A 26,602-nucleotide genomic window follows, 5' to 3' on the forward strand; every position below is an offset into this window, starting at 1 on the left:
GGAAAATGGGCTTCATCAATCAGAATATATTTCTGAAACAACTTGTTTCTGGCAACTTGTTCATTCTAAAAATATATTTATTTCTAATTGCTGAGCTGCATGCTTAATGAATTCTTCCTTCCCAAGAACAATTAATCAAAGAAATGATTTAGGGCTGGCACTAACTCCCCCAGGGCTCAATGGCTGTGTTCCATTGACATAAATAGAGTAGACCAAGCCCAGCCCATACTGGAAAAGATTTCTAAGCATTTTTTAATGTTTCCCATCAGTATTTGTGTGGATTTTTATTGTGTACTGTACGTATGGGAGGAACAGCCCCCATTGTTATAGCAGAATTACCACAAGTTGCTGTTGTTTACAAAGCATTTGCCTGTTTTGTATTGTTTTTAAGAAGAGGCATTTATGTGAGCTCCCATTGATTATATGGGGCATTCTGAATGGTGAAAGAAGAAGGGGCAGCAACTTGCACAGGAAGATTTCTTAATAATAATGAAAAGTTAGGAAGGTCAGTGAGGCCCTGCAATGTGGATTTGAGCACAACAAAGATGTGCCCTTTCTATGAAAGATCAAATGTCAGAAATACACAGTGTGTCCTGGAGAGTGCTGTACAGATCCATCAATGTCTTGATTCTTGACAAAAGCCAGGTATGTGCTTAGTGAAAATGCCTAGGTGTGCTAGCACATGCTTCCTTTACAGCAGTGTTACATAGTGTACTCCATGCCCCACAGAAAGATGCGATACTAAACTGGTTCCAGCCAATCTGACATGAGGAGAAAGGCCTTACATGGCCCAAATCTGGCCACTGCATTTTCGATATGTTGTATGATTTGTGATTTAGAACATCATCTTTGGGTGAAGAATGCATCTGACTGCATCTTTCCTAGAGAGAATATATTTTAAATGTCTGAAGTTCATGAGTATTCTGTTCTCTTTTCTCAGAGCATGCACCAAATCCTCCTCTTTCTTTTTTTTTTTTTGCCACATTTCCTGCTTCCCTGGAACTTCTGCTGAGCCTCCTCATTTCAGTCTGTTCAATGCAGAAATGTTCGTGGGGACATCAAATAGTTTCTGAGAAACTGAAAAGGGCTTCTGAGCACAGCACATAAGGATCTGCTTTTCTGTGGACATGAAGTGCCAAGTCATGAGTTAAGCTGATGCCCTTCAGATGCTGGGGTGGATGTTGGAGTTCCTGGCCTCTTCCTTTCTCCTCTAGATCTCTGTGGGAGAGGCCCTGAAAAAGTCCATACCTCAGTTTCCCCAGCTAGCAGACAACAGTGGTGAGATACAGCTACCTCCCGTAGTGTTGGTTTGAAATCAAAAGGCAAAAATCCCTTGTGAGCTTTGCCCTGTTTATGTACATGCAGTAATTAATTCAGCACTCAGTGTTTGGAGGGGATGGTGGATTGTTTTGGATGCCTTAGATAAGCATAGCCTTAGCACTGCTTCTTCTGAGACCTAAAATAATCAGAGGCAATTGGACTTTTTTCTTCTTAAGAGTTGCATTTTTAGAAGGCAATTCATCTGTTTTGTGGGATTTTGGATACTTGAATAGCCCCAAGGTCCCAGCAGCTTTAGTCTTTTTGTGCACTAATTGTGCTCCAATTCCAGCCTGAGTAACTCAGTGCAAACAGGAGTCTGATACTGGCAACTGGTAGGAATTTGGATGGAGAAGTATTTTTTGCCTTTGAAGCTGAAACACACCTAGTCATAACCATGTTCTTTTCTTGCATGTCTTATTTCCCCCCACCCTATCTTCTCTTACCCACAGAAAGGCTTAGGCTGGCACTTCATGCTGGAAAATTTCTTCTCTCAAAGCATGGTCAGGCACTGGAATGGACTGCCCAGGGATGTGCTTGGGTCACCATCCCTGAGGGTGTTCAAATGTGTAGATGTAGTACTAAGCAATACAGTTCAGTGGGGAAATATTGTTGGAAAATGGACAGTCAGACTACACACTCTTGGAGATCTTTTCCAGCTTTGGTAATCCAATGATTGTATGAATACCTAGGAGTACCATTTTCAACATCTCAGATGGCTATAAGTCTTCTCAGTCTGACAGATTTCTTAATTGATTGGTGTGTGCAGTTATCACCTCTTTGTGACTACCACAGAGCATGTGGGCATGAATTAGTCAATTCAATGCAAAATAACAGCTCGCAGAAAGGAGAGCAGCGTCCTCCACTTTTTAAACTGTGATCCTGATAGATATGACTCATATAATCTCTCTGCCCTATTTCAGTTTTTGTGAATTTGGGTTCCTAGTGGTGAGACTGACATGTTCATCTCAAGTAAATTCATTTTACGTCAAGAAAGCTATGTTAGTAAAAAATAGTTAACAATCCTGTCATCCCTGTATCTCCACGAGTTGCTGAGTTGGTGGAAGATGCATGTTATGTCAGTTGGTGTCATATGTTCTCTGTCACTCTTTCAGAAATGTTTACTCCGAACAGGTAAACATATATACATACATCTGTATCATCTCTATTTATGTGTCCTGGGCCGCATGAAAAGAAGCGTGGCCAGCAGATTGAGGGAGGGGATCCTTCCCATCTGCTCTGCGCTGAGGAGACCTCACATGGAGTGCTGCATCCAAACACGGAGGCCTCAGCATAGGAGGGACATGGACCCGTTGGAGCACGTCCAGAGGAGGTCCACAAAAATGATCTGAGGAATGAAACACCTTTCTGCAAAGACAGGTGGAGAGACCTGGGGCTGTACAGCCCCGAGAAGGCTCTGGGGAGACCTGAGAGCGGCCTTCCAGCGTGTATAGAGGGGGCTGTTAGAAAGAAGGGGACAGACTCTTTAGCAGGGTCTGTTGTGACAGGACAAGGGGAAATTGATTCAAACTAAAACAGGGGAGGTCTAGATTGGATGTAAGGAAAAAGGGTTTTATGATGAGGGTAGTGAAGCAATGAAATAGGTTGCCCAGAGATATGGTAGATGCCCTGTCCCCGGAGACATTAATGGTCAAGCTGAACAGGGCTCTGAGCAGCTGATCTAGCCATAGATGTCCCTGTTCACTGAAGGGGAGCTGACCTAGATGACCTCTTCCAACCCAAATGTTTCGATGATTCTATGTAAGTTCTCTACCTGCAGCAATTAATCTTATGTGAGTTGCTGTTAATACTATGGCAGCTAAGGGTAAAACATCGGATTCAGAGAGGTACTCTTGGAAATGTCTAATTGTCTCAAAGAAATTAAAGTCAGAGCACTCTGTGATAAGAAATTGTCCCCTTCTTTTGTATAGTTGGATACAAATTAAAACTTAGGCCCCAAATGCTTGCTTTTTGAGTCAATTCAGAAGTCACTGAATCATACAGTTTGGAAAAGACATCTGGAGATCATCAAGTCCAGCCTCCTGCTAAAGCAGGCTCCTTAGAGTGGGTTACACGGGAAAGCATCCAGGCAGGTTTTGAGTATCTCCAGAGAAGGAGCTATGCCCTCTCTGGGCAACTTTATTCTAGTGCTCTGTAACCCCAGGTCTCTCAGCCTTTCCTCATAAGGGAAATGCTTCAGGTCCCCAGTTATCCTGTGGCCCTCTGCTGGACTCTCAAGAAGTTCCCTGTCTTTCTTGAACTGGGGAACCCATAACTGGTTGACTTGGCTCATTCCTATGTTGGTTGCAGTGATGCAGCATTGCCATTTTGGACTCCACCCCTTAAGTCCTTTGTTTTAAAGTCCACCTCACTAGGTTGACCAGTCTGCTGCAAAAGATTGCCCTGCCTCTTCTAGACAGGGGAACTCCATCCTTCCCTAACAGGTTACAATCTCCGTATTAAGTCCCACTGTCATAAAACCCAAAACCCTTGCCCTGGCACCAACCACGCTGCCAGGAATTGATATGCATTAAACGTCTATTTCTGGCTTTCCTGTACCTGGCAAAATTGAAAAGAAGATAATTTGGGCACCAGTGTTTTTCACCTGTGCTCCCAGGGCTGTATAGTCTTCTTTGATTCTGCCCATATTCTAGCATCCAGTGACATTCATGCCTGCATGAGAGGGTAGTGGTGAGCAGCAGTCCATGCTCTTGCCAAGTTGCAGCACTCTCTCGGCAGTGTCCTGGCTCCTGGAAGGCAGCAGGCCTTTTGAGACTCCTGTCACACTGGCAGAAGGGAACCTCAGTGCCTTTTAGCAGGGAGCCACCCACTGCAAGCATGCAGTGTTTCTTTTTACACTAATCACCGCAGGCTGTCAGAATGCTTTCTTCTTGCAGATCTTGGTCAAGAGTGTCAGGGGTGTCTGTAGCTGTAAGAGTATATTCGTTTTTGATAATGAAGCTGGAGGATGGGGACCGAAATGGAGCGCTGTTCTTTTGGGGTCACCAGGAACCAAGATGCCTCCTTCTCACCATGTTCATTGCTGGAATATGAGTACTGAACAGCCTACCACTCTTTCTCTCAGCACGTGTAATACTGAGAAGCCTTTGCTTCTTGCAGCTCAGCCACTTGTTGTTAAAGGTTATCCACCTGTGTGCGTCCTGTACAGATACCTTATTACTAAAAGAAGGTTCAAGGTCCTCAGTGCAACCAACCACCCAAAACAGTTCCCTTTCTTACCATTTCTGTCTGGGTGAATGCATCAGACATCTCTGTGGGTTTCCCTGAAGGGGCAGTGTTTTACCCCTCTGGTGAACGCCCACCACTCTACCGACAAAGATCAGGAGCACTTCCTCAGACTGTGAACCTGCAAGCAATGAACAGCACCTGTCTGTGCACACTGCTGCGACAGAATGCTGCTCCCAGAGGAGAACGTGGCCTGCCTTGAGCCCTCCCCTCACACTGCCTGAATCATCTCAGTCCCTAGAGCAGATCCATGTTTGAAACACATTGCACAAACATTTGAATTTGAGTCATGCTAGACCATGGATACAGACCAGGGCCTGGACTTCATCATGACACAATTTATGCACGTCTTTCTGCTTTAATCCTTTACATTCCACAGCATATTCATGATTACTTGGAAGCTGCTGCTCTTATTGATCTGCCCATTCCCTACAAGAACAACATATGGTGTGTTTCCATGGCAATAGGTCCCCCTATAGGGCCTTCCTTCCTTCTCTCAGTTTATTGGTCTTTTTTGTTATTAAATCATCAGAGATAAATGCACACAAAGAAGGGTCAGCATCTGGATCAATGGACAGCAAACAGAAAGGAACTTTTCCATATTCATACAAGTGAGAGATTCAGAAGATCAAACAATGTAGCATCACCAGGCCCTTAGCATGTCAGCCTCATGTATAATGGATGCTGTGAAATCAATACACATCTAACACCTTGAAACCTTTGGGATTCAGCATGAGGAGTGCCTTCTTCAGAGGAGGGGGAATCTAGATGCATTTACAAGTGCAGCATGGTGGGACGTAAAGAGAGGGTTAAGCTCTTTGGCTGAGGCTTTCTGTCATGAGCACAAGGGTTCCTGCAGTCTTGTTTAAATGGTACAGATAGAAAATTGTACTTTAACTCTTTAACTCTGGGGGAATGTGGTGTTGCAAGCTTCCTTGAGAAGAGGAATGAAGAAGAGGGCTTGGAGCTAGAAGCCTCCAGCCTAAGCCAGTGATTCTAAGAGCATGTCTTATACACTGGCGTGGCTGTGTAGGAAACAATCCCAGACCACCAGCAGCTGGTGTGTAATCTGTCCGCACATCCCACTCAGCAGGGAGGTTGAAGTGTTGTCATATACCTGCAGTGGCAGGAGGAAGACAGCCAGCCAGGGGAGAGCCTGGTTTGTCAGCGGTTGTACCGGGCTGGTTTCCATCTCCAGGAAACCTGTGCTTAGGAATCTCCCGCTGAATCCGTACTGTATTATCTTCCCAGTGGTATTTCCAGCCACTCCTGGCAATGAACTCCCACTGCATAACAATTTATATCTTTGATCACCTCATCCTGGGCAGTGGTGCTGTGAGAACAATAAATTGTCTAGGCCTTCAAAGGAGAGAGGGAACAAGCCTTCCAACAGGTAATAACACCAGATCTCACTGCTCATGCAGCTCATGCAGGGGAATTGTCTGCGAGCTAGTAATAGCTGTGGTCAAACAAGCAAGAAAATATCACTAATGCTGTTTTTAGTCAGATATGAGATATGTTCCGTATAGGCTCTGTACTCCAAATTTAAAGCCAGCACAAACAAGGTCTCTTGTAGCTACTTCTGTTACCGTCTGTGTGTTTATTTTTACCTTTCAGGGAAGATTCTAAGTGTAGATGTAAAATACTGCTTAATTTGTTAGGCAGATGTCTGCGGGCAGGAAGGCAGCATGCTGCAGGAAAGTGGTCGATTGACACTGCTCAAAGTTGTGCAAAACCCACTGTGACCTTTCTTGTTCTTGTTACATGTCTGTGTTTCAGCATTATTGGAGATGAAATGCAGGAGCATATTGTTTCTGTGCGATGCAGTATGTCTGCATGCCAAGCAGTAGGTGTAAGCGTTTCAATACATTTGCATTTATTGAATGGCAGATTGCACATTAAACCCTTGAAACTGCGTGTACAATTTCTATTAAGCGTGCTATTTCATTAAGCATAGGATTAGGCAATGGATGTTGACTTTGCAGATTAGATGTCCAGAAGCCTCATTATCCTCGGGCACGTGTAGGCCAGGCAGCAGCACTGCAGCTTCTGTCCTGCCATGCCCGAGGTTGGGATGGAACGGCACCCTTTTTGCACAGTGTGTGTGAAGCTGAGCTCAGTGATACCCCTTGCTGTGCTGCTCACATGCACCATATGGCTTTTGGAGGAACATGAGTGAAGGATAGCACTATCTGGTGGTTAGAGTGCTGTTTGCCTTTATCATCTGCTTCCCTAAGTGAAAGTTAAATACACTTACAAGAAAGGGTATCAGCAGCATTTTTGGATAAGGTTCCATTTTTTTTCCCCACGTGCTTGAGCAGTTCTCCTCTTAATGCGGCTTTGTTTCACTTCAGCACAAACCTAACAGTGCTTGGGTTTTCTGAGGTGCAAATAGTTAAAGAGAATGAAGTTGTTCCAACAAAGTCAGGGAGCATGGGGACCATCTGCCTGAACGGGTTGACAAAGCCTGTTTCAAACTGACTGGTGCCAGGTGAAGACCACAGAAATGCCTCTGTTGGGTAAATGTGGCTGTGGTGAGGCAGCCTGCTTCGTGGTGGCCTTTCTGGCAGCTCCTGTGGGCAGGGCTGAGTGTCCCAGCAATCCTGCACAGCCCCGTGGGGTGACATTTTTTGAAGGTGCCACCACGCAGTGTATTCTCCCCTCTGCAGAGGTCAGAGTCTGTGCAAGGTATAGGCTTTGCCATTTTTTTCTTAGCTAAGACTTGAAGAAAAAGACAACTCACCTGCTAATGAGCTTATGTTGCATTTTGCTGTTTGTCTGGAGCCAGAGGGAAGTGCAAGGTCCAAGGCTTTCCCTGTCACAGCAACGAACCCTGCCCGTGGTCTCTCTGACTGCTCTGGTAGCTACCAAACCTCTGTTCAGAGCACTGCACTGTCCTGGTAGACTGCCACTGGCACAAGGTCTACTCGTCCTCAATTCTTTTGAGTCCTCCTGTAAAGATCTCTATACCACAAACATTCATTTGTTTGAGAAGCCTGTTAATAGAGTGAATGTATTGGAGGTACTATCACAGAACTAATCATTTAACTCATATTGATATAATGCATTATGCTTTCTAAGCTGAAGAAAAATAATTCATCATGTGCTGTGTTCTAATAGGGTAAATGCATCAGTGCCTCAGATGTCTTGTTTGCAAATTGTCAAATGTTATAACTGGAATAAAAGTATCACTAAGTAATGTGTATATTTATACTCCAACAATAAAAGCAAATGGAATTTTCCCCTTTGCTGTTAGTACAAATTATAGGATACGTCATGACTAGGAGCCTCTTTTGAAGCTAGGCGCCCATATTTTCTAGATCCCATTTCTGAATAAATCTCTTAAATCTTTAATATCTTATGGTCTATCTATCTGTAATGTAGGATGATTGCCTTCTTAGGTCTGTTGATCTAATTCATGTAAGGACATTACTTAGAAAAAATGCAGGCTGTTGATTATAGTTTAATAGTGAAGTGTTAGATTTAAAAATTGATGATAGAGAAGCTAATATGCTGCTTTGCTTGGACTGCAGATGCCATCTAAAACTATTGCACAAGCAATAGCTTTCTTAATTTTCCACTCACCAGAATCCTTGTAATTATAATTTAAGATAATAATATGACCACGTATGGAATTCTGCAGTATTCAGAGGGGATTAGGCGAGCAATTGTGTAGATTGGAGATAATCTAAGTGAAAGGCTAAATTGAGACCTTAGAAAATGTCTTGCCTCAAGTGAAACTGACAGTTGAATTCTATGAAGATTTTATCAAACGCAGCATGAGCAATGTGGCTGGAATGGAAGTGCTGCAAGGCATACACCTCCACTGCAGTGTGTGCCGTACAGTGAGATGTCCCTAATCATACACCTGCTTATGTAAGCACTTAACATTCATGACGAGCTAATAGTCCTCTTGCCCCTGATGGGAAAGCTAATCACTTGCAGAATTGTATTCCATCTGAGGAACTCGTTGATACCACTTACTCCAGTGCTCAGCTGAGCCGTCCTTATGACTGTGGCACTGAAGTTCCAAAGAAAGACCAACAGCTCGGACTGCCAGCAGTCTGTGCCACTCACTGTCAGCAGGAGGAGATAGCTGGGACATCTTCATCAGACCCAGAGGTAATCTGGCTGCAGCCCTTCACCACTGTATCAGCTCTGGGTGTATCTCCACTGATCATTTTCTGTGCATTTGCATAGGGAGCAACGAATGGGCAGGGAAACTGAAGCAGGTGTTGCCCGAGGAGGCTGGGACACTGCACAGCTCTTTGCTTCGTGCTGCAGGGCATGGCTGATGCACAGTGCTCTCAGGGGTTTTATTCAGGATGGCAGCGGGTACATATTATTTGCATAGATTGCGTAGAAAGAATTAAAACTGTTTGTCTTACTCTTTAAACAGGTTCCCCTTACCATTTCCCATTGTATAGCACAGAATATTTCTGTAAGTCATTTGATTTTTTTTTATTTTTTTAAGTGGGTATTCATTTCAGAGAGGTTTTCAAGTGCACAGGTATTTGAATAAATCACTATGAATAAATTCACTTCTAGCAAGTGAATCTGTGGACTCTGGAGCTGTTTGAGTGTCCTTTGGTGTGTTTAGGAGCAGTGAATCACCATATTCCTCTTATTATCTCTGTGAATAATGCAAAGTTTGTAACTGTGCAGTAGCAATGCGCTTACTCATATCTGGAGGCAGCAGTGCTTCCAAAGCTGGGGAAGGATCTCTCCCAGCTTCTTTCTCTCTCTTTGGTGGTGTTACCTACATGAATGGCTGCTTTCTGGAGTAAACTCTCCTCCCACCACCGCTGCTCCAGCCACACTGACATCCACTAATGCTCTTTACAAAAGATTTCTATTTCTAGCCCCACTAGCAGTCCTGGGAATTAAAGTGCGACCTCTCTCCTGTCAGGGTAGCTGCTGGTGATCCCAGCAGTGCGTAATTGAGCACGCAGCTGCAGGGGGAAGGGCACTGCCTCTCTGCAGAACAGGGCAAATTTTCATCAGTTCTTTAAAGGAATAACTTCACAGTCCCTCCCTGTGCAAAGCAGAGGATCAGGATGTCGCCGGTGACTCAGTAGGTGGCACTCTGTTTCCTGAGCGAGCTCGAAGCCGGTGTGCCTGCCTGGGCTTGTTGGAGCCATTGGATTTGTCTTTGGTTTTGGTATTAGCTTGATACGTTCATTAAAGACGTGCTCTTGTAAGGTAGGGAAGGTTCAGTGCGGCGTCTGAGCGAGATTCCATCAGTCAGGATATCCTGGCTCCCTGGCATTTTCAAGGCAGATGCGTTGTTATTTTTGCCTCCTTTCCGTGCCCTGTCAGGCAGCTCCTCGGTTCAGCCCCGAGTTGGCTGCATTTCAGCAGAAGCTGCAGACATCCAAAAAGCCTTGTTAATTTAGAGGCAGGGTTGCCCAGCTTTATTTTCTCTTGACAGTGCAAACACTACTGAGCAAGGAGAACAGAAGTTAAGGCCACAGATGTGCCCCACTCAGGGACGATCTTTGAATGCCAGAGCGACGCAGCGACGCTGGCCAGGCTAACCTCTGCACTTCATTATTTTCAGTCCAGTGGTCACTGTCCTTCCTGATGTACAGAATAGATTCAAAAATCAAGGTTTACTTAATAAAAGAATTGCATCCAAAAGTAAGACATTCCTTGTCTGCTGTTAAATTATGCACTAGACAGAACAGAAAGCTGATCCAGCTTTCTCATCCAAACTCACAAATGAATACCTACAAAGCGTTCATACCTTCACATCAACTGCGTGTCACCAGATGTGTTCATGGGGCACGTGGTCTGGACATGCCTTTGCCCATATTAATTCGCACACGTGTTTTGTTGCAGCTATTAATTAACCATTCAGAGGTTGCAGTAACCAGGAATTAACCATTCAGAGGTTGCAGTACATGTTAGTGGTTTTCAGCTGTAAGAAGTGGTGTGGACTTGGCTGTAGTATTAAAAACAAGTATGTGCAAACAAGACATCTGGCTTATATTGTGCTGGCTGTTCCCCATGTTGCAAGCTACTCAGTCACACTAAGTCAGCTATAATAAAACAATACATTTGTATGTATTATTTTTTTTAATGTAACCTTTTGAAAATGGGAAAAGAGAAGTCAGGTTATCAGAGGAAGACATTCATAGTACAAATCTCTGTTAGATTTCCAAGCCATACAAACAGTTTCCTGTCTGGTTGTGCTCAAGAAACAAGTTCAGGACCAAGTCCTTAGCTTCAGACATCAGTGGACAAATCCCATTCTCTCAGTTTTGCCATGTGGATTCTCTGCTTGCAAGACAAGACTAATAAACTCCATCTGCCACTGATGGGTGCAGTGGAGCCAGTTTTATCACCATCAGCTCTGTGGAATCTCCGGGTGGAAGGAAGACCAGAAATATTAAAAACAGAGATTATTAATAGCTGGTGCTTGCCCTTACATACATCACGTGCTCTGCTACTCTTGCCAACAATTTATAGGGAGTGAAGTGTTCCTTGGTGTAAATACAAAATGCTGCACAGATGGGATTAGAGCTCTGGGGCACCGCAGTCCCTGAGAGTCCCCTCAGTGTAAATCCAGCGATGCCACTCTGAGCAGGTCATACTTTGTGTGTTGATTTTAATGTTTAGGAGATCTTGAATCTTAATAGCTGAAATTTAACTTCCAGGAAGTTTACATTATAAAGGCAGGTGAACTTACTGTGTTGGAACAGTGTGCACGCCAAATCCTTGGTGGTTTCCAGTTTTTAATACCTCCTTCCTAGAGCCCAAAGGTTATCTCCTCCCTGCCATTCTGGATACCCTGTTGTTAGAAGGCGGTGCACTTGATAGAAAAGTTTACCTTCTATGTTTTGCACGTGGTGGCTTTAAAGGTCAGAATGGAGGGGAGTCTGACAATACTCTGTAGTCACCAGTACACCCTTGGGGAAAATGGTGGTTTAAGAAACACACAGCAGCAAATTTTAGCCCTTCATCTCTGCTTGTCCACATGGCAAATTGTGCTTCCCCGAGGGCAGCTCGGCACTGGTATGTCATCAGCACCTGCAGGCTGGGACCGAGGAGTGTGAGGATCCAAGAACTGAAATGTCATGAAGTGCTGAAGATTGGGATGCAGGACTGCTGACCATGCAGTGACCACGCTTGTCTGTAAGAAAAGTCAGAAAGTGCTGCAGTCAGACAGAAAGCATTTTAATGGAGCTGCAGGCATCCTAGCCACCATTGTCCCCAGTTGCTGCTTAGTACTGAAATCACCAGCCATTGTAGAAAAGAGGCAGAAAAATCCAGAGATCTCTGAGGAAAGCCACTTACCTTTGCATCTGTGCATGTCAGGCCATGTCTGTTTCATCCCATTAATTTGAAACTTGGGAAAAATAATTTTCTTCGTGCTTATTTCCTCCTGTATTCCCTGCAGGCAAATTAAAGATGGCTGGGAGGTTATTTATTTTCTGTAATAACATACACAGCTTCCAGACTTCCTGCTATTGTGCGATTATCTAGATTAATTGGCTAGGAAAGATGTAGCATCATCTCAGACCCTTAATAAGGAAGGCCACAACAGAGATTCACACAGTATTAATGTGAATTGCCATATGACACAGCCCTGCTCTTAGGAGCATGTGGGCCTATCATGGACCTATCTGCACAGTGTCTACCAGCACCTACTGTGCTTTTATACTAAGTGAGGGATTGCATGGCACCTTGGGAGCAAGAAGTGGAGAATGTATTAGGAAACCTCATTAGTGAATAGCTGCTTGCACAAAAGCCAGTTGCTATCAGCCTCTGCTGAATGTTTCTGGGAACTGTGAGTGTGCTGGTTTGTGACCCTGTCTGTCCATGTGCAGTGACTGGCATCTCTTAATATGCTTAGAGATACTTCAGAGTGCTAAATTCTGATTAGGGAGGGAGAATCTATTCAGGTAGGGCTTTTGGGATGTGTTCTGCCCTTCTATTGCAGATGCCTCACTGCAGCAGTGTTGTTCTGTGGTAGCTCAGCCTGGGCCACGGCACAGGCCTGTAGGGGAACAGTTCTTACTAAAACTAGATTTTGAGAATCTTCAAGGCATACCCACTGTGTGTAAAACATTTCAGTGATTTTGGCTGTAACCGGTCTGGCAAATGAACGAGCAGCACATGCACACCCTTCTTTGACAAACCCAGGAGTTTCCTTCATCATGGCACTGTAAACACAGATCACAGACTGATTTGACTTGAGATGGTCTGGCTTAAGAGAAGGCACGATTCTCTCCCTTGTGCTTGAATCCTGTTCAGTTGGTTTTTTATGGTCTAGGGAGTTAGGCTTCTTTGGTACTCAAGAAGTTAGTAATATGAACATAGCACCATGCTAGTTGGTGTGACTGACTGAAGAACCACTGCAGCTTTCTGAATGTTGTGTCTTCAGGTACAGGCAACCAAACCTGATAATCAGCTTGCTCTGTGCGCTTTGTTCATTTGTTGTAACAGATGCATCTTAATATAAACTATTTATGATACCTCACAGTGTAATAGTAACACCCATGTAGCATACAGCATAGACCTGATTGAACCTTGGCAAGGTGACACCATAGCACATTGGCATCTCTGCACATGAAGCATCTGGAAGGGGTTGGATCACCACTGTGTTGGGCAATGAGAGTCCTCTGTGAGGCTTCTCAACAAAGTATGAGATCCAGAAATGATGTCATTCCACACTCTGGGTGAGTTGCAGCAATATACAGAAGGTACCTGTGCTCTAGGAAACCTGCCTTGGCAGGAGATTGGACTGGATGACCTCTGTAAGTCCCTTCCAATTCCCGTGATTCAGTGATTCTGTGTAATATCATGTGATTGTGTGTCTTTTATGCTAATACCTGGGGAAAATCTTGTAAAACACCAAACGAATGAACTAGGAACTGTTTAAACTGAGTGTGGTTGTAAAGTCTGCTGGGTACTATTGACTTGCCATTAAGGTGAAGGTAAGTTTCTTGAAGATCATGCTTCATGGCACATGAGTTAAATGCTGTCCTTGCTAGATGTGTCTCTGGGCGTTATTGACCATTTCTGTTCAGCTCAGGAATCTATAGAGTGTGGACTAAACTCAGAGTTCAAGCTCAGTGTAAGCCCTACCAACACTGGAGATTCCAGCAGGTTCTGTTTCCGTCCTGATCCCAATGCTGTCAGTGCTAGCTGCTTCTAAAGAAGGATCAGATAGCAGGGAGCAGGCCTGATCAAATGAAGCCAAATGGCTTTATTGACTTGCTGACTTTGAGCCCTTCCAAATACCTGTTTTCTCTTTTCCTTTTTGTAGCAATCAGTGCGGTAACTTCAAATATCTGTCTTCTTGGTGGCCCTGAAGGCCCACTCAAAGTTTTCCAGTGAGCATGTTCAGCCAGGTATCCAATTCCTCTCTGAACATTTTCAGCCAGAAAATGAGTGTCCCGTTGATATTAAATACTTAATTGCACTGGCAGCTTGTGCACTGGAAAACATTGGGCAGACTAGCAAAGCTTAGGTAATGAGAGATGTATGAAGCACAGTGGTTCTGTTGATGTCTCCCTGTTCTCCCAATCCCACAGCTGATCTCACGTGTCTCTGTCTTGCTGTCCAGGTTTTATTGGGATTTGACCATGCTGCTGCTGATGGTAGGGAACCTGATCATCATCCCTGTGGGCATCACTTTCTTCAAGGATGAAAACACTACCCCATGGATTGTCTTCAATGTGGTTTCAGACACGTTCTTCCTCATCGACCTTGTCCTCAACTTCCGAACAGGCATCGTGGTGGAGGACAACACAGAGATCATCCTAGACCCACAGAGGATCAAGATGAAGTACCTGAAGAGCTGGTTTGTGGTGGATTTTATCTCCTCCATCCCCGTTGACTACATCTTCCTGATAGTTGAGACCCGCATCGACTCGGAGGTCTACAAGACAGCCCGTGCCCTGCGCATTGTGCGCTTCACTAAGATCCTCAGCCTCCTGAGGCTCCTGCGGCTCTCCCGGCTCATCCGCTACATTCATCAGTGGGAGGAGGTGAGCAGAGGCTGTGGTGCACTTGCATCCTAAATCTTTTCTCCACTTAGGCTGGTATTACACAAAGGTGCTCTTATTGAATGCCCGTTCTCCTGCATTGTTCCATGTGAGTGCTGAAGAGTTGTGTCAAGTGTAATGCTTTGCCTTTAACAGGTTCCCAAGAGGGCCTTCAGCATATTGTTACTTAGTCACTTGAGACTGCTGTCTCCTTCAGGATCATAATATATATAATCTGGGGAGAGGATACATACGCTGAAAGGTGAGTCTGCTGCAGGGAGCAGTTAGCATGCTGTGGCCCCCTCAGGGACTCAGGAGTCCAGAGACAGCACAAAGGAAAGGTCTAGAGACAGGTGGCTTGCAGAACCGGTGGCATTTCTTTATGCAGGTAGCTTCTTTGACATGCTTAGGTCTTAAATAAATTGCGTGGTTATATATTTACAGCCTTCTTGCTTTCTAAATTCTTTGACATAGTGTTTAGAGGAAGAGGAAGGAAGAACATTCTGCAGACAAATAGGATCTATTTAAAAACATAATGGTCTGGTGAAAAGCAAGAGCCCCACTAGCCTGTGCTGTCCCAGAGGAATTCCAGTATAGCATCATAGAATCATGGAATCACAAAATGGCTTGGGTTGGAAGGGACCTCAAGGATCATGTAGTTTGAACACCCCTGCCATGAGGAGGGTTGCCAGCCAATAAATCAGGCACCACATGAGGTGCCCAGGGCCCCATCAAGCATGGCCTTAAACACTCTCAGGGTTGGGGCATCTGTGACTTCTCTGGACAGCCTGTTCCAACACACCACCTCCCTCTCAGTGAAAATCTTCCCCTGACATTTCATCTAAATCCTCCCCTTTTTTAGTTTAAAACCATTCCCCCTGTCCTATCACTGTCTACCCATGTAAAAAGTTTATTTCCCTCCTGCTTATAAGCTCTTTTTAAGTACTGGAAGGCTGCTACCTCTTCTCTTACAGAGCCTTCTCTTCTCCAGCTGAAGAAGCCCAGCTCCCTCAGACTGTCTTCATAGCAGAAGTGCTCCGGCTCTCTGCATCTTTGTGGTACTCCTCTGAACCACTTCCAAAAGCTTCACAACTTTTCTGAGCTGGGGACCCCAGTACTGAATGCAGTACTCCAGCTAGGGCCTCACAGCATCAGCGTAAAGGGGAACAATCATTTCACTCTTCCTGCTGGCCACCCTTCTTCTGATGCAGCCCAGAATACCGTTGGTATCCTGGACTGCAAGAGCACACTGCTGGTTCATGTCAAGTTCTTCATCTACCAAGATCCCTAAGTCCTGCTCTGCAGAGCCACTCTCAAGGAGTCCTTCTCCCAGTTTGTACTTATACCTGTGCTTGCTTTGACCCAAGAGTGACACCTTGGCCTTGTTAAACCTCATTAGGTTCATACTGTTCAAACTTGTCCTTCCTTCTGTCGTATCAAATGCTCCACTCAGCTGGGTGCCATCAGCCGACTTGCTGATGTTGTTGAAAAGATGTTGAAGGATACCTGCTTCAAGGTATGGTGTCCCTGGGGGACACCACTTGTCACCAGCCTCCACCTGGTCACAGAGCCATTGACAACAACCCTCTGTGACCATCTAACCAATTCCTTACCCACCAAATTGTCCACCTTTCAAACCTGTATCTCCAGTTTAAAGATAAGGATGTGGTATGGAACAAGTTGTCAGGTTTCGTGTGAGTGAAGCCACCACCTTACAAGTAGCTTGAAAATTAGTTATTTTTTTCCCATCTCTGTGCTCTCCAAAGCAGAGAGAAAGCTCCCTGCAGCTTTTTCCACATGCCAGTAGCATATTTTCAGGACAAGGAAACCTGGTCAAGGCAATTTCATCTTTTCCATTTTTTATCCTCTGTTTTGGAGCAGTGGCTGACGCAGAGCATGAGCTAATGCAAAGTGTGCTCCTGGGAATGTGAAGGGGAAGCAGCCACACAAGTCATAGCTAGATCACACTGAGCTGTCAGAACACAAATTCGTGACAGAGGTGAGCCTTCTTCCTCCTTCCAGCAGCACAGACACAATGAAAGAGTATTGGTGCATACTTCACAAATTTCAGGCTTCATCTTTGTACCCTTAATTATTTATGAATGTTTCACTTGCAGCAGGCCACAGTGCCTCACTGAAGTTTGGGATGACTTTTGTGCAAGGTGCTGTACAGATTTACGGGATGGGGGGGAGGGGAGGGACAGCTCCAGCCCTGAAGAATTCACTACTGGGTTAATTTGATTCATAGCACAGACAGACAGGAAGTGCATTGAGAGATGGAGACAAATGAAGCAGAAATGTCTTCCGCGGCATGACTCAGGAGCTCAGAAACTGAGCTGAGCAGTGAAGTATCTCCACTCTGGTGTCTCATCCCTTGGTCGCTCTGCTTCTTTGTCCTCTAATCTGAGTGCACTAGGGAGAAGTGAGTTGATGGCTTAGGTTGTTGTTGAAGTAGGTCCTTTGTAGTGATCTACGGGTAGCTACGGGAGCACAAAGCTCAGCACTTGCTCACTGCTGCTACTTGACTTCCATTCCTTAACGTGGATGAAGAGGAGTTGAATACATTCACATTCACTGTGCTGAGTTTTTTTAACAAACATAATGAAGTGTAAGCAGATCAGCTCCCTTTCCCTGTCTCGCTTCTCACAGTTTCACTGAGCAGCCATGTGTAATTTCACTCTGGTAGTGCAGGAAGGTGGGGCATTCTGCCCATTTGCTGGCTGTTCTGGGTGCCAGGGCTCAGCAGCACTGGGTGCGCTCCGGGTCCCTCCTGAAAAGCAGACGCCCTGGAGTGATGCAGTGCTGCAAGTGGAAGGGACAGATGGTGTTGGATTGCAGTTGGACACTGCAATGCAGACTCTGTTATGCATTGCAGAGCCCAGCAGAGCAAACACGATGGTCTTTTTTTCACACCGGGCACGACCCAAGCAGCAGTTTTCCAGTGACTGTATGGTACTAGGAGGTGCCTTCCTGAGTGGGAGAAAAAGATAAAGAGAAGGGGCAGTCTTTAGCCACTGGCGCAATGCATGCTACAAAATGACAAAGAGATGGGAAAGAGAAGTGCTTCTTCATCTTTGTGTGGGAGTAAGCTGTTGTGCCCCCTGGAGCCACGCTGACAGTTCTCGGAGCAATCACTGCTGCCATGGGAAACTTAGCTCCTTGCTTGTACCTACCACTGAGACTCCGAGTCCTGCATGAGGAGGAGAGGAGGATGCAGTGTACGCAGAGATGTCAGCCTCCTTGCTCTGTCTCCTATATGAACGTTGCATCTATGCATTAGTGTCAGTGTGAGTGAGTGCAGGGGTAAGTGGTCAGTTCCTGAGATCACGGACAGCAAGCCTCTCTGTTTCTTTTCCTGCAGTTGTCCATGTTCTGTGTGAATTCATCACTCACCCTGCAGTGAGGAAGGAACAGACTTCTGTAGGGCTGCAATGCTGTAAAGCAGTCAGCCACTCGTCAGTTCCAGATCAATGCTAGTCATGAGTCTGTGGGCTCAAGAGCCAGTGGTTTGAAGTGCCTGCACCGTTCTGTCTCAGCAGTAGATCACTGCAACGTCCTCCCCCAGATCTGAACCAAGTGCTTTGGGGCCTGAAGCTCAGCAAACACCCTAAAGGAAAAGGGCACAAAAAAAAAGAAAAACAATTCATTGCATTCCTATTCACTGGAGTACGAAAAAAGCTTAGTTCCAAATGTGGCGGTTTATTTGCATTATCCATTTTGCATGAGTTGTCCAAGGAATGAATTTACCAGTAGGGCAGAATGTAAATAGGGTCTTTCTGAAGTGTCTGCCTGTATCTATCCTGCAGTCAGATTCTTGACTGCAGTGTTGGAAGACTTGGGCCTGGTGAGCCTGTGTTATAAACTTCACTGGCTGGGAGTTATCAGATGCATTAGCAGAGATGCAGGATGCAGCCTGGATCTGGAGCTGTACTGCTAAGATTAGAGCAAGCCTAGGTATTCCTGTCATACCTTGGTCCTAGCCATGAGAGCAGTCTAAAAATGGCCTAAGAGATTACAAGATGACATGTGATCCCTGGAGCAGCTAGGAAAGTGGCTGCACTGGAACTACTTGAGGAGCTGCTGGACAGCCAGAGCTCTCAGTACAGCAGCAAAAATACAGAAGCCTTCAGAATACAGTTTATGCTAGCTGCACGCACCCAGCATAACCCTGCTTCACACTGCCTGGCTTGGTGCCACCTCAGGGGAGCTCTTGTCATCTTGGCCTATGAAGCACTCCAGTGGCTCCTCACAGGGTGGCTGGGCAGTTTGTGTTTCTTGGGATGTGAAAATGAGGGCACACAGACACAGGGAGCTGTTGTCTCTGAGAAGCTGCTCTGAGAAAGCCAGGTCTGAATATCAGCATCTTACAAACCTCATCTCAAGGTCACCCAGCAGAAATAATGAAAGCAGAATAATGCCATGTAACCCATATACCCAATCAAAATGCAGTGCAGATTGTGAGTGTTAAACAAAAAATCCCTTTAGGTTTTCATGGGCAAAATTGATTGAATTTTTTTTTTCCTAAGCGAAATTTGCTGAGCTTTCCCTGTTTTATGCACAACATCTACCCCAGTGTTTGGTGCCAGGATGCTGTAACCTATGTTTAAGATCAGGTTATTGTAACTCATGAGCAAGGAGCATTTATTGGGACACCAGTAAAGTCCTGCTTCTATAAATTGGTTTCCAAATAGCAAATAAGCAACACTAGCCAAAACATCTTGATTTCAGAATGTTTGTGAGAAATGCATCTTCTCATGTCTGTTATTGGCCACAAATTGCATCACCTGAAAGACGACATCGCTTTTAGGAAGATTCAGAGATACTCCAAAAAACTGATCCAAAACCTCAAGGGTTTGTGTGGAAGAGGAAGGAGAGAGCTTCCAAAGGCTATGAGAATATGGCCCTCAACTGATTTTCATTTTCATTTGAACAACTAATTCCCCTCGGTTCTTCTGACCTATTTGTAGCCTTCCTTAAATTAAATTAAATTAACATGGCTAGTGGCCTGGGGGATGTAATGTTAGTCCAAATCCATAAGTAGCTCCTGAGAGGGGAGGAGCTGGGAAAAATGATTGTACCCCAGCAGCACAGCGGGGTCCCGTTCCATGAGCAGTTCAAAATAGCTTAGCAGATTTTTCATCGATACGATTTGCAATTCTGTTGCGTTGAATAGCAAGGCAGCCCCACGAGAGTAACTCATTAAAACCTCTGGCCACCCTTGAGTAAAATCGGACTCAACAAACACAGGGAATGAGGCAGGGAGAGGGAGAACAGGCTGGGTTTCTTCCTTAGTTTGCATTACCTAATTTCTGAAGGCAGCGGTATCAAGCATTTGTCTTAATGTCATTGCAGGAGCTTATTAGAATCATAATGTCTGTTGCAGTAATTTGCATTCTGTCTGCACAGTGACCCAAAACTGGAGCATCTTTTCCTTTTAGAAAAAAAGGACGGCAATCAATAGCAAAAAACTAATGTTGAGAAATCAGAAGGAGGCTGCTCAAGCTTTTACCCCAGCCTTTTCCACCGAGCTGTTGTCTCCTTTGCAGGATATCCTTGTGAAGAGGGGACGGATGACCAAAGCAGGCATGTGTTCCTTATTTGTGTACAGACACTGCATCTCCCTCACTTGGCTGTGGGCACCCACCCCTGCCCTGTGTCACCTCTCAGGGGAAAGAAACCTAAAAATTTTGGGGGAGCAGAGTTTGTCTTCAGCTGGAAGCTCTGCAGTTGTAACACAAATTAAGCTTTCCACCTGGGCAATGGGAGTGCGCAGTTACAAAGACAGTATAATAAAAAATAGGTTATAATGAATTACAAGGAGCAAGGCAAATATTTGAATAGCTGCACAGCTACAAAGGGTGCCATAAAAAGGAAAAAGCCTTTTCTATTTTTTGCAGTCACCTTCTGGCAGTGCTTAATGCGTCTCCTGTCAACAGGATGGTATGATACGGGGAATAGATGGCTTGAGGGGCTGGGAGTAGGGCGCAGAGCCATTTGTCTCTAGGTCAGTAGTTCAGATCCTGCTTGCAGCAAGTGAAAGCCATTTGCCATCTCCTGGCTGCTTTGTCTCTGATGTGTTCTTGGAAGACAGGTGCCTGCATGACAGAATCAGCTGGGGCTGGCCCTGGTAAGCCTCAGGCTACCCTTTGTAGCAGCAGTGGGGTTTCAGTTCCCCTACACACCTGAAGTCCACATGGATCATGGTGTTGGGCATATAACAAGAGGGTCTTGCTGGCACCCAACCTCTTTCCATGTGTCACAGGGGCTGTCTGCACTCTTACACTGCCCTGAAATTAGAAAGGTTTTCAAAAGAGAAAGGCTGGGCTCCTAATGATCCCTAATCACTGTGATAGCTGGTTGTTGCTCCAGCCTTTCATTTTCCTCTTCCCTCCAGCTCCTCCTAGCCTACTCCTTCACTGGACGCTGTGTAAGTTGCCTTTCTCTCAGCGAGCTCACGTCCCTGCATCTCTCTGCCAGCACCAGCTGCCTGCAGCTCGACTCCCATATCTTGCAAGCTGCTTGCTGTTCTGCTTCGGGCCATTGTTTTTGGAGAGGACTTTCTGGCAGGCTTTGTTATTGCTGTTGTGTCACAGTGACAGAGGGTCCTCAAAGGAGTCTGCTGTGAGGAGGTTCCTCCTGCAAGCACTGCCATTTTCTAAGACAATATTGTAGAGGCTCTGTGCTGATAGGACGTGCAGGAACCCTTGGCCCTCAGCATACTGATACAGCCTGACACAGTGTATATGTGATGTATATCTACATACCGCTGGCATTAGGAACAACCAGTGTAGCTTTTGGAGCCATTTGGAGGGAGTTTCCTGTTACCATTTGAGTTGCTGATCCACTGCCAAATCTGTTTTTGCATTAGCTATATGGGAATAATGTTCTGACACACTCACCTGGTACTTTAAGGCCAGGATGTCTGAGGCACGTTGGCCTTGGCAAGTGGGAGCAAATTAATTGCTCCTCTCATTGCAGCTTCTTCCAGGAAGGCACTATTGATTGCATTCATATCAAGTGAAAAACTTTAATGAGGTCACTGAAGAGAACAGCATTGCCTCACCTCACTTTTCTTATTTAGCAAGACAGGGTTGGAAAGGGCTGTGCCAAATCCATATGTCACGTGAATGAAGCAGAAGCTTAACAGTGGAAAAAAAAAAAGAAAGAGAAAAAGAAGAAAAATGTTGGTTAGTGGGGAAGGCCTGAGGTGTGCACAAAGGCTCAGCTTGCTGTAAGGGCCTGACCCGGGCCACACTGGCTGCAGGATGAGGGAATGTTCCTCCACAGGGCAGCAAACCCAGGACTGAACTTCAGCTCTGAGCTGCTCTCACATCCACAATGGAGAAAAAGCTGCCAGCCATAGTGCAAGACTGTAGTACACTGTGTCCAGCTACCACCGATATTTCCCTCTAAACCATGTGCCTCAGTACATCTGAATGTTTCTTGAACACCTTCAGGGTCGATGACTCCATCAACTCTCTGGGCAGCTCGTTCCTGACCACTCTTTCAGAGAAGAAGTATTTCCTAATGTCCAGTGTGAATTCCCCTGACACAACTTACGGCCATTCCCTCTGGTCCTATCTCTTGTTACACAGGAGCAGAGGCTGACCCACCCCCCTCACCACAACCTCCTTTCAGGTAGCTGTAGAGAGCTATAAGGTCTCCCCTGAGCCCCCTCTTCTGCAGAGTGACCCATCCCAGCTCCTTCAGCTGTTCCCTGTAAGGCCTGTGCTCTGGATCCCTCACAACTTTGTTGCCCTTCTCTGGACACGCTGCAGTGCCTCAATGTCTTTCTTGTATGGAGGGGCCTAACACTGAACTCAACACTTGAGGTGTGGCCCCACCAGTTCTGAGTACAGAAGAATAATCATTTCCCTGCTCCTGCCAGCTGCACCATTTCTGACACAGGCCAGGATGCCATTGGCCTTTTTGGCCACCTGGGCACACTGCTGGCTCGTATTCAGCTGAGCGTCAACCAATATTCCCAGGTCCATTTTCTATTCAGTCTTCCATCCACTCTGCCCCAAGCCTGTACTGCTGCCTGAGGTTGTTGTGGCCAAAGTGCAAGATCCAGCACTTCATCTTGTTGAACCTCATCCCATTGGAGCCCAGCGAGCCAGCCTGTCCAGATCCCTTTGCAAGGCCTCACTACCCCCAGGCAGATTGACGCTTCAGGCCAACTTGGTGTCACTTGCAAACTTACTGAGGGTGCACTCAATGCCCTCATCCATGTCATCAATAAGGACACTGATCAGGAGAGGCCCCAAACTGAGCCCTGAGGAGCACTACTCATGCTAACACAATGCAAAACAGCCTTACTTTCTTTGCTAGTTTGAGGTGAAAGGAGGAAAAGGTCTTCCTGGGGAAGGACAAGCTTCACTCCTTCATACACAGGGAAGCACGAAGGTTTAATGGGCAAGAGCCTTATTGATGAAGTTATTTTCTGAGCACTGCTGTGAAAAGAGTGTTTTGAAGACAGTTTCAGGACATGCAATTATCCAGTTTGCCAGCTTAATGCATCCAACTTAACCTCATTTTTATGAAACAGAAATCAATGTGGTAACTTTTTCAGAGCAGAGAGATGACATTTTATTCTTGCTTTTCCCACAAGGATGCATATTTTTAAGCTTCCTCTTCTTCTTTAACTCCTCCCTCTCCCAGTTTTGATTAAGCAGGAACACCCCAAGGGCTAGAGGAAAGGATGAGGCATTTTCCACATTCCCAATCAGAGTGGAAAGTGTTTATGCAATCTTTTCTCAATGCATGGCAGAATTCTCCTTGTCTTTATGGAAAAGGACTTGGAACAGTGTCTATGACCTCAATACAAGAATCTTTTTTCATTCCAGTGCCATGTCACCAGGAAACAATTCCAATATGATGCTGACGATGCTGATCTTCACCCCAGAGTTTCATCCCAAGGAAAGAGTTCCCCATTCTCTATCCTTCTGACCTTGCTCACTTTGTCCTTCATGGTTAGGGATATTCTGGTAATTATTCCTCCCCTGTTTCTTCTCCCCTTCCTGAGCAGGAAGTCCTGCAGAACGGCAGCTGCTGGAGCTGTATGCTGCATAGTGTCTCTCCAGAAGCTCTTCAACAAGAGTGCACATGGATTTGGAGAGAGTAGTGTTAATAGCCCTACTTTTGATAAATGTGCCTCCTCTCAAGTACTTCTACCCCTAGCACTTCCTGAAGTGTCTTACACCATGCACATGGTATTTTAGTCAAGGAACAAATGTAAAATTGGACACTGTTCCTGCTCTTCTGTAGAAACAGAGCCCTAACCCACTGTGGTACATAGATATCTTTACGTTTTGTGGCTTTTCATTTTACTCAGCTATGCCTAACAGTGTTTCTCTTGTACTGTTGACTTGAGATAGATGAGAAGAGGATGGTATCATGCTTACTTTGGATCTTTGGTCCCTAGGAGGCAGGAGAGAAAGGGAAAGTTGGCAAATGCATTTCTCAAGTTTGGATTTGAGTCATGAACTGAAGATGATGATCTTTAGAGTATGCACTTGGACTTGGAATAGGGGACAGTGAGCCTGAAGGGAAATACTGAGGTCAGGACCAAGACCTGAAGGTGACTGGGGACAAATTGGAAAAGAAGTGCGTGGTGCAACACTGTGTGCAGCATGCTCAGGAAGGGAAAGAACTGGGGTCTGCAAAATGCTGCCCAGTGCTGGGGTGGTGCACAGGCGGTGCTCTCTCCTGCCCCAGCAGTCTGCCCTCATGGAGGGTCAGGTGGGGGAACCTGCAGCAGGTGAACTTGGAGAGAACCTCTGTGTGCTGGCAGTGACAAACAGACAAGCAGCAGCAGTGCCTCCTTGTAAACACTGGGGAGAAACTGTGAGGATAATGTCTCCTAAAGCAGCTGACAGGCCTGCTCTTCCTCGAGTCCCTGGAGGGGGTGGAAAACAGTGAAGACACAGCAGCTGTGTTTGTTGTGTTCTTTTTTTTTTTTTGTCCATCTCATTTATATATTTTTTTCACTCAGCAAACTACTGGGTGTTAATTCCTCTTGATTTGCTGCGTCTCAGTGCAGCCCAGTTTGGAGAGGCTGTCCCTCAAATAGGATTGATTAGATTCCTCTCCAGTATGCATCACCCAAACATCCACTAATTCCACTTTATCCCATCAGTGTGCCTGGCTTTTCTGATGCTACAAGGAATTAAGCTGGAATTGTCTAGTTAATTATATAAATTGCGTGCAGCCAAAGCCCAGAGTTGTCTGTCAGGGTGCAGCAGTGACCACCAATGAAAGACCTTTTCCAGAGAAGCAATTTCTAGTCATTGTCTCGCCGCCACAATTGAAAGCAAGTGAGAGAGAGAAAAAAAAAGTGCGATTCAGTTTGATTGCATTTTGCCCAGCAGGCTTTCCCCCTCCGCATAGGCTTGGCCTTTGCATACGCCTTGCTCTTCTGCATTCCAAACACTTCCACGAAGATCTGCTGCCTGCTAGTATGTACCAGCATATTACTGGCTGGCTTTTTCAACTGATAAATCATCCCAAGCTCATAGGTACAACAAAAGATGAATAAGAACTTTCTCCTTCAGCTCTCTGCCTTCCAGATCTGAAGACACATTTGCGTTTTGTCTTGAGAGTAGGGCAGACCCAGTCCAACTCTGGAACGGAAAAGAAAAATGGAGGAAGGAGGAGAGCAGAGTGAAGAAGAAATGAACAGTGGGGAAGACCTGCTGCATCCTCTGAAGGTCAGCTATCTGTTCTTCATGGGCTGTTGGAAGATAAGTTTTAAATGCCTCAAGTATCAAGACACCGTCACTTTTCATGGGAAGTTCATCTCGCAGCATGGCCTTGTATACCGTGAATAAGGTTGCTTCCAAATACAGGAGATTGACTTGCTTAGCCAGGCTCTGACTGCTTTGGTCCACAGAGAACAAATGTGCTGAAGAGTAGAGAGCTGGCCTTTGCTGTTTCCAGGTGGAAGAGATTGGTTTATCCAGCACGGAAAGCAAAAGGAGAGCTCTCTCATATCCACCGTGAGGGGGGGAAGTGAGTGTAGCAGGGTGTAGTTCCATCCTGCTTTGCTGCCTTGCACAGTGCTTCCCATGACTGCATGCAGGTTAGAGGCAGTGCAGCTGTGCTTTGGGAGAACTCGAAGAATCCTTGCTGGAGCTCCTCTCCTGACCCTTGGCAACGATGCTGCTGGAGACAGGAACACATGACGCTGCTGCTTCTCTTATACAGATTTTTGCCCCTCTCCTTGCCCTCGTGAAGGTCATTTCAGCAGTTGGAAGGAGGAGTGCAGCCCATTTTAGGAAGATGGAAAAAACCCTTCAGTTTGCATCCTGGCTCACTGTGAGTGCTGGGAATGCAGACAATGAGAGATGGAGCCAGGCTGGAACATGTTCCTCTCTGGCCTTTACCCTTTCCATCCTCCCTGCCTTCCTGAGGCAAAGCATGCTGTGAGCTTCTGCAGGAGATGCTTCCTTTAAAAGGAACTTTTATCGCAAAGCACTTGCCCCTTATCTGCAGACTTCAGATGCACAGAGTGCTGACGGGAGACACACAGCAGCTGGCAGCAGCTTTCCTTCTGCTGCTGAAGGGAGACAGCTCCCTGGAGCTTGCTCCCAGCCTGGCTGCAGCAGCACAGCCTCCATGCCAGCCATGCACAGCCACAGGAGAGTCAAACCTCCCCCTATAAACATTCACCAGCATTGCAGGAAAATACACACACGTCTGCTGGCTTTGCCCAGTAGCACCACGGGAGGGGAGTTTTACATACTGGAGCTGACCGTAACCTCGCTGAGTGCCCATGGGCTTTGGTGAGGTTTGCACAGTCCCTGTGGAAGCTGGTGTTTCATCACCCCTGCTCATACTTGCCCTACAAGTGCTACAAGTGTGGGGCAGCAAGCTCCTGAGGGTGGAAGTGTAGGGCGGAAGTGTAGGGCGACTGCCATTTCCATGCCTGAGAGAAATGATGCCCCAGCCTGAGCTGCAGGATGTGCTGCTCATTTCTGCCTCGTTCATTTTCCTTACTACCTCGACAGCCTGCAGATGGAGGGCAAGTGGCCTTAGAGCCCAGC

General features: G+C 45.9%; 1 protein-coding gene across 1 annotated transcript in view; it reads left to right on the forward strand.

Moving 5' to 3' along the window:
• Positions 1-26,602, forward strand: part of HCN4 (hyperpolarization activated cyclic nucleotide gated potassium channel 4) — a 94,392-nt gene that overhangs the window by 15,515 nt on the left and 52,275 nt on the right. The window contains exon 2 of the mRNA XM_065733639.1: positions 14,138-14,561. Coding sequence (XP_065589711.1) covers positions 14,138-14,561 — 424 coding nt within the window. The remainder of the gene's footprint in view (positions 1-14,137; positions 14,562-26,602) is intronic.

This window comes from Cyrtonyx montezumae, unplaced genomic scaffold, assembly GCF_038088225.1.
Source record: "Cyrtonyx montezumae isolate F1298 unplaced genomic scaffold, pur_monq_1.0 scaffold_17, whole genome shotgun sequence".
Lineage (NCBI taxonomy): Eukaryota > Metazoa > Chordata > Aves > Galliformes > Odontophoridae > Cyrtonyx > Cyrtonyx montezumae.